At 43.9% G+C, this 18023-nt stretch overlaps 1 protein-coding gene across 3 annotated transcripts in view; it reads right to left on the bottom strand.

Annotated features, from left to right (window-relative positions):
• Positions 1-18023, bottom strand: part of LOC115091938 — a 268754-nt gene that overhangs the window by 87489 nt on the left and 163242 nt on the right. For all 3 annotated transcript variants that reach the window (XM_029602302.1, XM_029602303.1, XM_029602304.1), the window contains one exon: positions 5181-5325. In XM_029602302.1, coding sequence (XP_029458162.1) covers positions 5290-5325 — 36 coding nt within the window. In that variant the 3' untranslated portion in view covers positions 5181-5289. The remainder of the gene's footprint in view (positions 1-5180; positions 5326-18023) is intronic.

Raw genomic sequence — 18023 nt, 5'->3', positions numbered from 1 at the left:
AGGATTTTCAGGAATGCTGTGCAGCATCCAATCAGACGTTCCGACCAGACGCTAAAAGTCTGGTTTTGCAGGTAACTCCTTCTGTCACACACAGTCTCTTAGCTATAGGGAGAGACAGGCAGGGTGGGAGCCTCTCAGAGGAGAACTGCATTGTATTCCTGCCCCCAGCTTTTTTCTTATGCTGAATGGACAGTATAGGGAGAGGAGGGTGGAGGCACAGCAGAGCTCCAGCAGCTCCACAGATTTCTGTAGCAATGACCCTCTTGGTCCCAGCCCCCCTCCCCTCTTATAGCAGGCTGGACCAGGACCAGGACCAGGATAAGGTTGAGAAACACACATACAGGGTGAGGAGAGGAGAAGGACAGCGGTTGGGGGGGGGGGGACAGAGACAAAAGGGAGGAAAGGGGAGTTAGACACATGGAGAGCATGGTAGGGTTGAGACACAGAAGGGAGCATAGAAGGAGGGAGTGGTCACAGGATCTCTTGCTCAGTCCAGCTGACAGCTGCAGCTGTCTTGGAAATTGCTCTGTAGGCTGTATCTTCCTCCCTTGGGTCTCACTCTGAACCCATGATTTGTCCCATAGCAATTTGGAACTTACCTGACATTAAACAAAACCATATAATGTACTGCAGTGACTCCCTTTCCCTCTCTGCTCATGCCTGTATCCCTTTCCTGGCTCTTTCTCTGCTCAGCATCACCTCCCTATTATCTCACTGCTCCCCTCAAGCCTTTTACTGGGCTGCTCCGTACCTCGGGTAATGTAAGTAATATGGCTGAAGAGGGGGCAGGCAGTGCCTCCTTGGATGACATGACTGGCAGCCACACAGGGGCTAAGGAATGCTTGTTCCACTGCCATGGTGGCCAGCCCCATGATGAGGTGCATTAGTGCCCCTTGGGCCTGGCACTCTGGGCAGTTGCTTGCCTCTTCTGACAGCCCTGGTTCTCCCCTCTTTTCCCCCTTCCCTGCCCAGCACGCTTCTGATCTTCTGAGATCATGTGTGAAAGAGAGAAGGAGCACGTATGAGCGAGTGTGTTTGTGTGTGACAGAATAAATGTGTATGTAAATGGAGAAGGACACGGGAAAAGGTTTGTGCTTCCCACCAACACCTGCTTATAATCAACGAGAAATTGAAATGGGGAGCAGCTGAGTGGCAGGGGGCCCCCTTCAATGCCCTGATAGGCTGTAAGAGAAATTGCTGCCTGTGTGCAGCCTGTCAATTCATTATTGCCCTTTAATGCATATACAGATACAGCGATTAGGCAGTTCACTGGCTGGAGATAAAATTTATGGCAATGAGGGACACCATGTCTCTTCTCCCCACCCCGCTTCCTCTAGTGTCCAGTCCTGGGCTGTGGAAATGTTTGCAACCCTAGCTGTGGCCCAAAGATAAACTTTCAGGGCTGGGAGAGAGGACTCAAGGCCATGGCAGAACCCATTCTGCCGTGGCTGAGACACAGCCGTTCGGGGCCATTGTTCAAGTGCCGGGAGAGAGGACTCCAAGGCCGTATGACCCTCCCCCTCCCCCCTAACTTTGCAGGAGCCGCACAGTAGCAGTGGCTTCCTTCCACTACCCTTCGAGCAGTGAGGATCCAACAGCATCAAAGACAAGTTCCAGAAGAAAGGGAGAGGCCTGAAAGCTGTAGGTGTGTGTGTGTGTGTGTGTGTGTGTGTGTGTGTGTGTGTGTGTGAGATATTTTTAACCTGCCTATCCAAAAATGCTAAGCAGGTAACAAATGAAAATACATATCAAACCAATGTAAAAACTATGTCTACCACAGACAATAACTTACAGCCAATAAAAAATAAGTTAAAAAAAAGATGAGATCAGCAAACAGGAAGTACTGCCTGTAAATTTTAAGCACGATCATGGTGCATCCAGCGTCGATGCTTAGCAACACAGAAACACTGGGCCCGGGTCGTGGTTGGCCGCTACCACAATCCGGGCAGAAGATTAAAGGAGATTCAGGTAACGGGAGGTTTGGAGGGTAAAGGTTGCGGGAGAGGTGGAGGGGCCCTAGAGCTTACAAAAGTTTTTACATTAGCACTGGAACCAGGGGCAGGGAGAGGGTGAAGGGTGGAGGGGGAAATATAGGGACGAGCTCCAGAGCTGAAATTTTTCAGAGTATTAGATGGGGAAGGTGGCTGCAGGTGACCGAGTATTTGGACCTCAGGTGGGAAGAGGGGGAACCTGTTAGGGCCTGTAGGGCCACAATCTGTTTTTTAAGCCTTTCTTCAAGACTTAACTAGTAGGGATGTGAATCGTGCTTCTGACGATTGAAAATATTGTACGATATTTTCAAAGTCGTCAGAAATCGGGGGCTCCCCGAAACCGATAGGAAAACCCAATGAAATTGTTTGTGGGGTTCTCTTATCGTTTTGGGGGAGGGCGGGAAAAATGGCACACCAAAACAATCCCTAAACCCACCCTGACCCTTTAAAATTGATCCCTTAGCTGCCCCCACCCTCCCAAACCCCCCCCAAAACTTTTTGCAAGTACCTGGTGGTCCAGTGGGAGTCCCGGGAGCGATCTCCCGCTCTCGGGCCGTCGGCTGCCACTAATCAAAATGGCGCCGATGACCCTTTGCCCTTACCATGTGACAGGGTATCCGTGCCATTGGCCGGCCCCTGTCACATGGTAGGAGTAATGGACGGCCAGCGCCATCTTTAAAAATGGCGTGGGCCATCCAGTGCTCCTACCATGTGACAGGGGCCGGCCAATGGCATGGATACCCTGTCACATGTAAGGGCAAAGGGCCATCAGAGCCATTTTGATTAGTGGCAGCCGACTGCCCGAGAGCGGTAGATCGCTCCGGGGACTCCCACCTGACCACCAGGTACTTGTAAAAAGTTTTGGGGGGGTTTGGGAGAGTGGGGGAAGCTAAGGGATCAGTTTTAAAGAGTCGGGGTGGGTTTTTTGTTTATCGGCTCGGATGCAGCCGATAAACAAAACCGCGATCGGGCCGCACGAAAAAAATTAACGATGTGAATCGGAACCGATTCCGGTTCCGATTCACATCTTTATTAACTAGCTATATTCTTTGAATATAGCTGGTTATGACTAAAGTTATCCAGTAACATGTTTCCTGGATAATTTCGTGCACCTCTAGAGTTATACAAAAAACTTATCCAGCTGATTCCTAATATCAGAGTTAGCTGGTTAAGTTATTCACCTAACACTGCCCCACCCTAGAATGCCCCCAACATACCCCTTTCTTATTCGGCTAAATCTTAGCTGGATAAAGTTTTAACTGGCTAACATTTAGCCAAATAAGAAAGGGGAATATTCAAAACTAGCCATATAGATGGATAATTCACAAGTTATCCATCAAAATGGCTTTGAATACTGACCTCTGAGTTAATCATTTTGATGACCTCATGGTTTCTATAATTGGTACAATGTATAAATAAAATTCTATTTACTTACAGCAGTATCATTGATATTCACCATATAAATTAATACCTACCCAAGAAAATGTGACTTGATGATGATCACTACAATTGATAATTCTTGCATGCTTCTGATGATAGTCAGCACAAAAGCCAATGAAATCTGTGCTGCTTGATGGAAAATGTTATTATTTTTATTATTTAACAATTTTATATACCGACCTTCATAGTAGATTACCATATCGGATCGGTTTACAGTTTAACAAAGGGAAAAAAAACTAGAGTAACAAATTCACGTAAACGAAAGATAACCAAAGCAGGAATAAGTCAAAGTTACAATCAACAGGGGGCGAGAACTTGGAAGCTTGCAACAAGCTGGAAAGAAGAAAAGGCCAGTAAAGTAATTTTACCGTAGAGTGTACAAGTTACAAACTTAAGAACGGTGCTTTAATCTGAAGTCTAAGATTACGTACAAAATGTGTATTTGTCTTGTTAACTGATAGATCCATGCTAAACAATTTTTCTATTTACTTCATTATATTATTACCTTCTCTATTACTGCACTAATCCTTATAAATATTGTACAATGGAGCAAGCTGCTCACATGATAGTATATGAATCCAACAGAGTAACCTATCATTTGATGTATTTTATATGTTGTAAACCACCTTGATCGGCTTTTGAAGCATGTTTGGGTCGTATATAAATAAATAGGGATGTGCATTCATCCGGGACGAATTAGGCCGAAACCCGAAGGAATCTTTCCTGAAATTCGTTTCGGGGTTAGTTAGGAATCAAAGAATAAGGATAGTAACTTTCAAATGGTCGCGCAGGTGCACATATATATGTGTGCATCAGCACGCGCCCAGAGACTCGTCAATTTTATAACATGCACGCACATACACACATATGTTATAAAATAGCCTAGGCGCACATATGTCCTAATTTTGCAAGTGGGCATGCATAGCCATGTAAAGTCGGGTTTGAGCCGTGCAAGTGAGGGAATTTTATAACAGGTGTGTGTCCATGTCATGAGCAGTTTCATCAATTCGTTTAACATTTCACCAAGTCTACAGCTAGATCCTCCAAACCCCACTGGTTCTTTAACCTGCACACTCCCCCCAGTTACCCCAGACCCATTAAACCTCGCAGGGATGCCTGTATTTTTTTTTTTGGGGGGGGGTTCTATTTACACCTCCTCCATAGCAGAAGTAAGCTTATGTGGCACTGGACCCGGGCGTGTGCCCAGGCACATAGGTACTCATGTGCACACCTCTTGGCCATGCTCTGGAATGTCCATTCCCTGTCCACTCCATGCCCCTTTTTACTCCGATGCAGGATATGTGTGCATCAACATATGCATATACACCCCCCTTTATAAAATAGAGTGGACACATGCATGTGCTAGATGCGTGTCCATCTCCTGATTTTGGAGCGCGCATCTCTTTTAAAATTCACCAAAAAAATCTTTAGATACAGAGAATTAAAAACAATTTGCTCTTCACCTTGAAAAAGAAATCCTATGATAGACAAAGTACTAGAACAAATTAGACAAAAAAATCAGTTGGAAATCTTAACTGAAATCATATCATCAAAATGCTTGCAGGTCTCACCAGTCCTGATTTATGGATTTTTAATAAGATTATTGTATTACAAGGACAGTTATTCAAAATAATCATAGGATGCTAGATAAAGCGGACAAGATTCATTCTGCAGAGTAAGGTGTGAATCAAATTTGTACCTAATGTAATGAACAGATTCCCAGGAATAACTACAATTGCAAATATTTACCTGAAGTAGGTGTACGCACAAATTCTTTGGTTATTGTAAGGAAGCTTTTCTGTTGGCCAGCCTGATAGAAGTTCTATTCTGTGAAGAAAATGCCATGTATTCTGGCCCTTCATGGGATCCACAATTCTAATATATTCAAAAAATCCTAAGGACAAAGAGAATTCAAAAGGCAGATGAGGAAAGTCCATATCAAAAATCTTGAAGCAGTAGTCTTAAACTAAAACACTGATCATACACCAGTACTTGTTCTCACTACCAAATTATAGTAAAACAAGTTGGACCAGGAGCTACATATAGGAGCTTCTTTTTGCTCCTTTGCAGCTCTATCTATCTGGGATGTAAAAGGAAATAATGACCATGAAATAACCCAGTTTATCCCACCTCGCCATCAAGCTCACCATTACGTATTTTAGATTTTGATTCAGAAAACCATAACTGTGGTGGTGGATATCATCTGCCTAAGTATCTTTGCCATATAGCAGCAGGACGAACACACCTTCCTCTCATTTATTTCAGATATTTCCATACAAAAGATAGGGAGAGCCTTATTCCATCCATTGTCATACTGGCCCGGGCATGATAATTCAGGTTGAAAGGATTAAATAAATTCTGGTTTCTCATTGAACCTAGGACACAGCACACCTTCATGATTCATATTCAAAGTCACACCCTTTTCTTTTTAAATTATACATTTCTTAATCCTTCCAAGCTCTAAGTGACATTGTTCCTTCTTTTCTCTTTTTCATAAAGTTGCCATGCACTGGCAAAGCTGCCATGGTGACTGCATGCAGCTTACAGAAATGCTTCAGTTGTAAGTGCTCAGTGACAGGACTAGGATTTTAAGAATGAAACGTGTCAACATTAGAGGAAAAAGCTTCACCACATACAAAAAGTCCACTAAAACTATTTTATAATTGGATTCAATTTGACCATCACAATAGGCACTCCCAGCCAAAGAGCCTTTCATTGCCTTCTACTCAATCATTGGTCAAGTCCACACATGACTTGAAAATGTTGTTTTTTATTTGTTTTTGCAAATAAAATGCAGAACTTATCTTATTGAGTTCCAGATAATGAACACAGCATTCCTTCTCCAAGTGAACCTCGACACGGGTTCGTGTTTTGAACAGAGAATCTGCATCAGAAGGTTCCTCACTGTGGGGTGGATTTTAAAAGGGTTACACGCGTAATATACGCGTGTAACCCTTTAAAACCCGCTCCTGCGCATGCCGAACCTATTTTGCATAGGCCCGGCAACGCGTGCAAACCCCAGGACACGCGTATGTCCTGGGTCTTGAAAAAATGGGTGGGGAGTGGGTGGGGCAGGGCGGTCCGGGGAGGGGTGGGGATGGAACTGAGGCCTCCAGCTCTCGCCAAAAGGCATAACTAAATACTCGTAATACCAATCATGAGAATTAAAAGTTGTCTTCCACATCACCAGCTTTAATTCGGATAAGGTTATATGCTCCCTTGAGGTCCAGTTTTGCGAAGATCTTAGAGCTTTGGAGGTGGTCAAAGAGTTTGGATATTAATGGTAAAGGGTTGCTGTTCTTTTTTGTGATGGTGTTTATTCCATGGTAATCGATATATGGTCTGTGCGAGCTGTCCTTCTTTGCCATGAAGAAGAACACTGCTCCTGCCAAGGAAGAAGGTCAAATAAAACCCTGCTCCAGATTTCACTGGATATAGTCTTACATGGCTCAGATCTCAGGGAAAAACAAAGAGTAAACCCTTGCTCATGGAGGCATTGTGTCCAGGAGCACTTCGATTCCACTCTCGTATGAACGGTGAAGTGGTAAAGTCTGGCTTTTTTCTTTGAGAAAATATCTCAGGCATACTGAGGCGGGAGCCCAGAAAGTGTTTCAGCCATGATTAGGCAGTGTGGTGGTTCCACATGTTTCAGGCAAGTTTCCCCACAGTCTGGGCCCCAAATGGGTGAGCTGTTAGGTGGCCCACTGGAGCCAGGGTAGCCCCAAGACAATGGAATGGATAGCCCTGGTGACGATGTGGAAACTGATCTCTTCTTTAGTAGCATGGTAGTCTGAGTGATTTAGCCCAAAAGAGGGTCCCTGTAGATAGAGAAGATTATCAAGGGTGACACCCTGTACCCTGCATATACCCCTTCATTCTGGTTCACAAGTTCTTTTATAATGAAATTCCTGCTGAAGGCAGAGTCCACAAAGGCCTTGGTGGTGAAACTTGAAGAACCCATTTTTAGGATCACAGGGAGTAATAGTTGGGGAACTGGGACAGTAAGGCCTAGGGTCATCCCTCCACTGGACTTTAGGTACGGGCATTTCATGACTTCTAGTAAATGGCCCTGGCCTGGACAATAGAGACATCGGCCAAGCTGTCTCAGAGGCTTTATGAGACCCATCTGCATGAGTTCTTCAGGAGCACTGATGGTGGGAGGAGTAGGAGCTGGAGATGAAAGTGTGCATTGGAACTGGGGTCCCAGCATAAGAGCTCTCCAAGATGTTTGAAGCTCCCTCACCCTTTGCTGAAGTCAGTGGTCAATCTTGCCTGTCAGCTCGATAAGCCCTTCCAGGTAAGCAGGGAAGTCCCAGGCTGCCAGCTCCTCTTTGGTTCTGGGGGACACGTCTTCCAGAAAAATTAAGTTCCATTACTAGGGTCCAGAATTCGATAGCATATTCCACTAATGTTCTGGTGCCTTGGCAGAGGTGGAGTAGATCAGACTCCATGGTGGCCAACCGGCACGGTTCTTCAAAGACCATCCTTAATGTGCCAGTGAATTGTTGCAGATTGTGCAGCAAGGGATCTTCATGCTCCCAGAGAGGGGAAGCCCATGCCAGTGCCTTGCTGTCTAGAAGGGAGAAGATATATGTGGTCTTGGTCAAATTGTCTGGCAACAACAGAACCTGCAATATAAAGTGCATTTGGTACTGGTTGAGGAACCCATGGCATTACTTGGGGTCCCTGGCATACTGAGGCGACACCGGTAGTTGCAGTATAGGTTGGCAGGGTACTATGAGATAGTGCTGATACCAAAGCAGAAGGTAAGCGGGCCAAGGACGTTGCGGTGGCATCCAGCCATGTGCAGAGTCATTCCATAGAAGCCCCCAGGATCTCCAAAAATGTCTGCTGCTCTTCTAAATTGTGTGCAAGACCCAGAACAGCCTGCAAGGCTGTGACGTCCACAGAGTCCTTGGCAATCCTTTGCGGGCATGGACCCTTGGACTGAGGTGGAGTTGGTACAACCTGCAGAGTGGAGCCCTGCAAGTCCCCACCATCTGCAGGCGGAGTCAGAAGAGGGAGAAGGCCAACCGGAGCTTCGCCTATACCAATTTACTCAAGTAAAGGGCATTTAGTCGAGTAAAATCTAATTAAACGCATGCAAATGCTTTTTCAGATCAGGCTATGTGTTCATTTTATTATGTATCATTAAAATTATTATGGTGGGGGATGGTGGGGTGGTCTATAATAATGTTGTTCAGGACATATGCCAGAGAGATTTGTGAAGTAATGATTTTACTTCACTTTGTGGTTCTATAATTAAAGGTGAATATTAAGTACAAATAAATGTAAAATAACTAAATCTGCTTCTTTATGAGCTATAACGAAGGTTCTGGGAGGTGTACAATATGGAAAGATTGGCAGCTATATGTTATGAAAGAGTACCATCTTTTAAGAAAATTTGGGAACCGTTTAAAATGTGGGCTGGAGGTGAGGAGGAAAAGGAGGTGAATGAGGGTGACTGGATGGCCTACCTCTGATTTCCTGCGAGAAATTCTACAGCCCTGCTGGAGGTGAGGAGTTCCAGCCTCGACAGGGCTTCATTTGGCCAAACCCTGATTTTGATATCATCCATGAGAGATGCCCTAGGGGGCCCATAAAATTGGCCCAGCAGCGGCGCATCACCTAAGCTGCATGCGCCGAAGGGGCACGCGGCTTTGTTTGAACTCCTTTTGAACTTTGCTTTAAATAGCATTTGAAATTGAATTCAAATTTACCTTTAAACCTCTTTACCTTTGGATGCTTCTAAATATTTGCCTCCTTTAATCCCCGACGCATCCAAATCAGGACCTACAAGATAATAACCTACATAGCTGGTGGTGGTATGCCCGTTTGAGCCTTTTTTTTTTTTTTCAATTAAGATGCCTCACTCAGTGAGGAAGAGGAGGGCAAGGGAAAAGGAAACTTTTCCCAATTCCCGCAACAAAGATGCTAGGCCCAATGGATGCACATGTCGAACGGAGGGATAAAACCCTGGGAGTAAACTTGCTAAGAGATGGGCGGGAAGAAGTTTCACCCGACATCTCCTATAAACTATTAGCATCTCTGTCCCCGGTATTTTGAGTGGCACCAGTAAACCCAGCTGAAGACAGGCTGTTGGAGCAATTGCAATCTCAAGAGACTACCGGCTTGCCAGAAGATAGAGAGGGACGAGCTGGAGGAAGGTCTGATGTACCTATCACTCAGCTGAGAACTGATGAAGCATCTTATGTCATCTGTCAGTGTGGAACCAGAAATAGTGAAAATAAAGAAAATTGACCTGGTAAGACCTATGGAAATATCTTTGGACTCAATTTGTGAAGCCTTACAGGCTTTAAACACTAATATGTTTAATCAAATGGTTCCAATACATGATTTTATAGGGTATCATGGAAGTAGATTAGATAAAGTAGAAAAAGATGTAAAACAAACACAGAAATCTATTCAGAAGATAAAGAAATAAAAGAAAAATCTGATATATATACTTCTTTAATTAAAGAAAATCAAATGTTGTCTTTAAAATTAGAAACATTGGAAAATCAGACAAGAGCTAAAAACTTAAGATTTATTAACTTTCCTAGGGATCAACTTAAACCCCCAAAAGAAATGTTAAAAAAAATACATGTTGTAAATTTTGAAAATTCAGGAGCAGGCTCTCCCTCTTACATCCAGGGTTTTCTATATCCCCCTCTTATAAAAGGGGGGAGGTATTAAATCAGAATGATGTACAGAAATTGGTTCCAACTGAACCATCATTGTTAAACCTTACAGAAATATTGGAGACATCCCAAGAGAACTTGATTACCCCTGCTACGCTGGTGGTATCATTTCTCTTGGAATCAGACAAACAATGGATTCTAAAAATGTTTTTTTACAAATAGTTCAGCTACTTTTTTAAACTTGAAAGTAAGCGTCTTCCTGGATTTTTCCAGGGGACGCAGAAGAGAAGGAAACAGTTTATCTCTCTAAAAACTAGAGTAACTGAACTAGGAGCAATGTTCTCAAATTTCCATGCAAGTGCATTGTGAAATTGCAAGGTTTAATGCATACTTTTTATACTCCCGATCAGCTTTCTTCTGTTTTGTTAAGTAAGAAAACATTGCCGTCCAGTTCATCGCCGATTTGTGACAGAACAGCTTAATTGAGGTGTTGATCCCAAAAAGATGTAATTAAGCTCTCCCTAGTAGGCAATTTTTTCTTGTTATTAGTTGTTTCAAACTTTTTCCTACAGATGAGGTAATAGGTCCTGAATGAAGACTAATAATTATGAGAGATTTGTATATTAATATTGATTTATTTATTATAACTTCAAGTCTCCTTAAAGTGGTGATGGAAAGTATTGTCATGCTATGCAGCAAAATAGAATATTGGTAAGGTTATGACTAGAACAATAAGGAGTCAAATTTACCTAAATCTCTCTATGTATTTCAAGTCAAGATGTTAATGCTTGTATATTATTTGTGGAAATTAATAAAATATAAATTGAAACAAAAAATGTGGGCTACAATATACAGTCTGTATAAGAGGGGTAGGGGTGAGGGAGGACGTAGTGGGGGGTGGTATAAGGGGAATGATTACACAACATGCAGGGGTTACAGGGTCTGTAAAGATTGTGGGGCCAATGCAATACAGTGAGCTCAGCCGAGCACACTGTGTAACCCGCAGCTGGACGCATGTTGTATAGGCGCTACCTAATCCCCTTATGCAATAAGGAGATTAGTGCCTCCATAATGCATGTCCAACACGGAGTGAAACTAATAGCGCTCATCACATGCAAATGCATGTGAATGAGGCTATTAGCTATTCACTCCAAATGCAAAAACAAAAAATGTGCGATATTATCTAGGAGGAACAAATCTTTAAAAAAATCATTTAATATGTTAAAAAAAAAAAAGCACTGGCAGTCGGGTGCAGGAAACGGACACTCAGTTGACAAGTGTCCATTTCTTGAACCCCTTGCTGTGTGCTGTATAGGGAACCTACACCGTTAAATTCAGTACTGTTTTCCTAACCGGCAGATGGCTGACTCTCACGGGTTCCCATTATCAAGGAGGCACTAGAAGCATGCACTCAACCCTAGCACCTCCTTTATAACGCGACCCCTAATTTCAATATTGATGGCACCCCCAGGAGTGGTGCCTGAGGGAGCGTTAGGAAAGCAGGTACTAACTGTTCAGCACCCACTTTCAGCGCCTAAATATTACATCGGCCCCTATGTTAGATATTCTTGTGATGTCAATGTTCCAGAGTCTCAATTATTTAGATGGAAGAGTTGATCAATAAAGATTAAATAGAAAAAAAAAAGCCTAAAATCTCTCTCTCGCCCCACAAATGACTAAGTATGCCAAAAATCAAAATCCAGTCTAAAATATTCACAGATAAGGCAATTCCAGCTCCAACTGACCTTGCAGAATCTCCATCCTGACCCCAAGCGTGATAAGTTTTTGAGGAATTTTCTTCAATAACTCCATAGCAGATATTTCATCCTTCTTCTTCCAAACACACACACAGAAATAGATTCTACATTTCTTAGCACAGCGCAATGAAGGAACCCGTTATTATACAAATATTAGATTAAATTGAAATACTGTGGGTGTCAATAAAATGCTTGTATTGTAAGCATTAATTAATTACATAGCTGCTGCCTAAAGTCTGTTGATTTCTTAGGCAGTAATTTCATTTGTTTGACAAAGTTCAATCAGCTAGAAAATGTCAGCTGTACCTATGCAATGAAAATTAGTAGTGTGATGTCTGCTAACAATATTCGTACTGTGTATCCTTAATGAGATATCACCACATTATACTACACCCTCTTATATTCATAAGGCAGTCCGCATACAAGATCATGAGAAGGCCGCAATCGGAAACAAAAATGACTATGGAAGGGATAAGAGGGTTGCAGGAGAGAGGATGAGAGAGACCATAGTTTTCCAGAAAAGAGAGCGCTTCAGCAGAAGGGAATACTATTCCATCAAAGAGGGAAGAACCCTGGAGCAAGAAAGAGATGGAATCATTGTGGTAGAGAAAAGATAGTCCAAGTAGATAGCAAGATGCAAGCAGGGGATTTGGATCAATTTTTATAGTGAGAGTAGGGAAAACTGGAAAACTGTCACAGGGAGAAGGAGAGAGTGATAGGAGAGTGAAAGAGTCAACACTGCTGTGAATCCGAGAGGGAGAAGAGGAGAGCAAGAAGTAAAACTGACTGTGGAAGGGAGAAGGAGAAAGCCACAGGAGAGCACAGGACATTACAAGAGGAAGGAGAGAGCTACAAGAGATTGCAAAACACAGCATTACGACATGGAGAAATAGAGAACAAGAGATAACAATGCTGTGGCAAACAGAAGTGAAGAAGCACAAGGAGACAGAGAGAGAGAGAGAGATCAAGAGCTAACATACTGACAGAGACAGGGGAAAAAAAAGAGAATCGTAGGGTAACAGTAACACTAGCAGGCAGAAGGTAAAGATAAAACTTACGAGGTAATGCTCCTGTGAGAGGGAGAAGGAAAGATCAAGAGGAACACTATTTGTGGTAGAGAGCTCCAGGCAGAAAGCAAGGTGTAATATTGCTCGACAGGCGTAAAGAGATGTCATTAAGGCACAATCTTCTTGGGGTGGAAGTGATGGAACTCTACTGACTACCATGTTTTTGTTGCAAGAGTTGGCCGTAGAAAACTGCAACCAGATTCCCCACCTACTGGCAGGGTAGACTCCGCCTCCTCGGGCCCAGGAGCCTTGCTTCGGCCGCGGCCAGCGAGCTTCGGCTGCAGCCTTGCTCTTCGACGCTCTCCCCGATGCGCCACGCAGGACAGCACACCGACAGCGCCTGCTCGAGCTTGCCTCCTGACCCCCCGGCTCCCCAGACGCGTGCACACATCACCTGACCCCTTTTCAGGAAGCAGCATGGGAGGGGTCAGGACTCCTCCTTCCAGCCCTGCAACTATTTAAGGCAAGGCTTGCTCCACAGACCTTGCCTTGGTTACTCCTGGCTCCAGTTCCTGTGAAGTACTCCTGTTGCCTTGTTCCTGGTTCCTGTCTTTTGTCTGTTCTGCTGCCAAAACACTCACCTGCCTGACTACGAGATACGCTGCCTGCCAAGACCCTTGCCTGCTCGACTACGAGATACGCTTCCTGCCAAGACCCTTGTCTGCCACTCCACGTGTTTCATCACCTGCTTGAGACCCCGCATAAGTCCAGCCAGCCCCGGCACCCAAGGGCTCAACCTGCAGGGAACGAGGGCTGGTAGTGAAGTTCCTGCGGGGTCTCAGGTCTCCCCTAGCCTCGCCTGCCGTCGGAAGGGGCCTCTGGGGCTCCTCCCCATTGGCTCTCACTTCCGCCGGCCCAAGGATCCACTCTCGTAAAAGTTTTTCCTTTTTCAGAAGGTCTGTGCAGAATCTTTCCACAGATGGCTCTTCTATCTTCATAGCATTTTGACAGAGATCTGACAAAAATTAGAACTCCGTGAACAAAATAGCGTTCTTGTGGTGTTTACAGAATGCTGTTGAAATAATATAATGTAGCAGAGCAGAAGCAGTGTAGGAAGTTTCATGTGGTACAAGACAGTATTAGATTTCAAGAAGACAGGCCATTAATGCAGGTCATTATTCCTACTCACACAAGTCGCAAGTAAAATTAATTGAAGTACATGCCGTAGCACAATCTTTTATATTCCTTCAACATGAATCAAAATTATTCTCTCTTTTCAGAAAGCACTGCATGACACCGAAATGGACACTGCGTAGTTTAAATGAATGCATTATCAAAATTGCTGATTGTAATTATGCTGTGAATTATTGCTTCCATGTGGTGCTCATTGGAAATGGTAGAGGTTTTACAACAGATGTAACATGATTTATCACTAACCACGGAACGTTCTAAGTGCCAGGAGTACTAACATATATCATATAGAAATGAAAGTGGCATATTCAGTTGTAGACTGCTTAAAAACATGTGGAGGTCCATTTTCAGCCACTGTTCGGCTCGGCTAGTTAGCCATATCGGGCTAACTAACCAGCTAACTTTAGGACAGCCCTTCAGCCTGACCAGAGTTAGAAGCATAGGTTAAGCAGCTAACTACGAATATCTTATACGGCTAACTCTGCTCCGCCCAGAAACACCTACTCCCCGCCCCCGGAATGCCCCCGACAAACGCCATTTAGATGGATAACTTTTCAGATACCCATCTAAATGGCATTTGAATATCAACCTTTTGATGTTAATCATCAGTAATCAATATCATTTTATCACCCACTGTCACTAAGACGGTAACTTTCAAACCGGCGCGCGGGTACACATATGCATTCATCATCCCGCGTCTAGGTACACGACTATTTCATAACTTGCGCATTAATATGTGCGCATGTTATAAAATAGCCTGGCTTTGCACACATGTATGCCAAATTTTAAGTGGGCGTGCGCAAGTCTGAGCAAATGATGCTTTTACTGGGCAAATCAGAGGATTTTTAAAGGGGCACGCGACACCATTTGTTCTACCAGTTCGTCCCCAGTTCAACCAGCTAAGAGACAGATCCTCCAGACCCTCCTAATTTAATAGCCTTCACACCCAGCAGTTAGCTCCAATCCTTAAAACCCTGCAGGTCTGCCTAATTATCTTTATTTTATAAATTACATGGCATCCAAAGCAGAAGTAAATTAATGCAGCAAGGGGCCTCAGTGCACATTGGTTCACGTTAGAATTTATGCGCACATCTCAGCTTCATGCTCTGAAATGCCCAGACCAAGCCCCGCCTCTTTTTGAAAACTTTGCAAGAAGTGCACATTGCGGCATTTACGAGCGTATCTGGGCGGCTTTTTGCATAACCCGTAATTATTGCACGTGTCAGGCTTTTAAAATTCATCTCCCTGGTGGTCCAGTGGGGGGTCCGGGAGCTATCTCCTACACTCACACCCTCTGCTGCCAGTATTCAAAATGGCGCCGATAGCCTTTGACCTACTATGTCACAGGGGCTACCGATGCCATTGGTCAGCCCCTGTCACACGGTAGGAGCAATGGATGGCTGTTGCCATCTTGTGCGGCTACCATGTGACAGGGGCTGACCAATGGCACCAGTAGCCCCTGTGACATAGAAGGTCAAAGGCTATCGGCGCCATTTTGAATACCAGCAGCCGAGGGTATGAGTGCAGGAGATGGCTCCCGGACCCCCCCGCTGGACCACCAGGGAGTTTTGGTAAGTCTTGAGGGGTCAGGAGGGTGGGGGGTTGCACTTAATTCAATTTTAGCCGGGAAACGAATAAGAATTAATATATGTATGTATCGGGGGCCCCCCTTGCCGAATGCAATGTATCTGCCCCCCGACGAATACGAATCCCGAATGCAACGTATGGCGTCCCTCTGCTCATCCCTATTTCTCATTGGCATCACAGCAGTGCATGTAAATATTGTTGTAAGATATATTTTTACATCAGAAGTCCGTAATTTGAATGTACTTTTCATGTAAAATCTGTTATTCAGGCATAATTTTAATTGTGTATGGTGAGAGCTGGAAAAATGGGGGACACAAGGGTGTAAGGTTCTCTGAGTGCCTAATACCCTTGCACTGGCCCTGAACGAGAGCACCATGCACAGACCCTCACATTCATCCATCTCACACTTCCCCAGAGTGCAAATACTGGGGAAGTGTGGAAAGCAGATGGTAGGGTTAGGAGGAGTGTGGTAGGACTGGCAGCTTCTTAAAAATATCACTGACACTCTTATCTGCCACACCTCTGGAAATTCTGACTCCTGGTTGTCCACTTCCGCAGCACTTCAAATCATAGAAAGGGCCAGACTCCAAGGGGGACATCACATGGGTTACTAAACAAATGTCGGTATATAAAAACTGCAAATAAATAAATAAATGAAATAAAATCACCTCCTTGCCATCTCGGTGATTTAACCTGTGCTATGCCATGCCTCGGAGGAGGGGAGGGGGGCTCCATCTCTTCCCTCACCTCGGGCCAGGGGCGGATTGTGGGAAAATAGCGGCCCGGGGGATTTTTCTCCATACTGGCCCATGGGTACCCAATTACACATACAATATAATTTACATATATATGTACACATCCCTATATTTCAGTATGGTCCTCCCATATCAACACAGTACTATTTGTCAACACTCAAAGAATAACAGCCCCACCTATGAAAAAGAATACCACAAATATTACACCAGAATCTAAAATATCAATACACCTCCTATCAGGAAAACAGAACAGGCCAAGCTACTACAGATCCCTACAGAGAAACCACATGCTAAAAGAATGCTTCATCTCAGTCTTTGCATGCAGAACACAAACTCTCACCAAATACAGAATACAAAATGAAGTAGCACAAATGACAAAAACTGAAATGGAAACTCCAAGAAGCCAGACTCCATGTATTAACAATAGAAAAATAGAACCACCATTCCTCATAAAATAAATAAAATCAAGAAACATAAAGCATCAGTTATAATAGTAAAACCATAATAAAAGAATATTTTAAAACTACTGATAAATAGAATTTCTATTAATTAAAATCATATACATTTTTTACAATGTCCCAAACACTAATAAAATATTTCAAAACAGCACATATATCAAATAACATTCAATAATTAAAACTAATAAGGATTTTAAAAAGCCCCTGCTGTCCCCTTCTGTGGGAGCTCTTTATTTCCAGTCACCCTGATATTGTCGAGGATTAGGAGGTTATCCTCTCTCTCTCACACATACTCTCACATGTCCATTCTCTCTCACACATACACTGTCACATACATACACATTCATGCTCTTATACCCACCATAACCTCTCGCTCTCACTGACACTGACACACTCTCAGGCTCTAAGACACTCTCTCCCCCTCCACACACACCCCCCCACACACACACAAACTCTTACTCCCTTGGATTTTCTCATACACACTCATGCTCTCACACTCACACACTGACCCCCAGGCAGGCTCCCATTCATTTTCATACCACTCCCTCCCCATCCCCCAGGCATGCACACATTCATTCTCACACACACAGACCCCCAGGCAGGCACCTATGCATTCACACACATACACCCCCAGGTAGAGTCCCATTCATACACATGCACGCACTAAAGGCAGATCCCCCTCTCTTTCTTTTGCCAGCAACCTCAGAACCTCTCTCATTCTTCTGCTGCCACTGTCACTGCTGCCGCATGGCTATTGGGGAGGTGCCGATTGCTGCTACTGACACTGAAGCCCATTCTGCTGCCTCCTCTGTGCAGGCCCCGTGGGCTTCCACTTTCTCCATGCTGATCTCGTACATTGTGAGATCCGCATAGAGAAAGTGCTATTCTTGCACATTCCCAAAGATTACATGTGCCAATCACTAAAAAGTAATTTATTTATTTTTTTTTACCTTTGCTGGCTGGTCTTAGTTTTCTAATTGGTTGGTCACAGGCTTTTTTTTTCCCACCTTCCCTTACTTATTTTTTTGCCAATTCCTTTTATATTGTCTTTTTTTCTATTTCTTTTCTCTTCATCTTCTTCCCTCAAACACACAGTAAGGTTCTCATTCTCACATGCATTTCTCTCTCTCACACACACACACAAACACACACACAGGCTCTCACTGTCACATACTGTCTCTCATACAATCATTCTC

This window comes from Rhinatrema bivittatum, chromosome 5, assembly GCF_901001135.1.
Source record: "Rhinatrema bivittatum chromosome 5, aRhiBiv1.1, whole genome shotgun sequence".
Taxonomy (NCBI): Eukaryota; Metazoa; Chordata; class Amphibia; order Gymnophiona; family Rhinatrematidae; genus Rhinatrema; species Rhinatrema bivittatum.
This window is presented reverse-complemented; position numbering and strand designations above follow the sequence as displayed.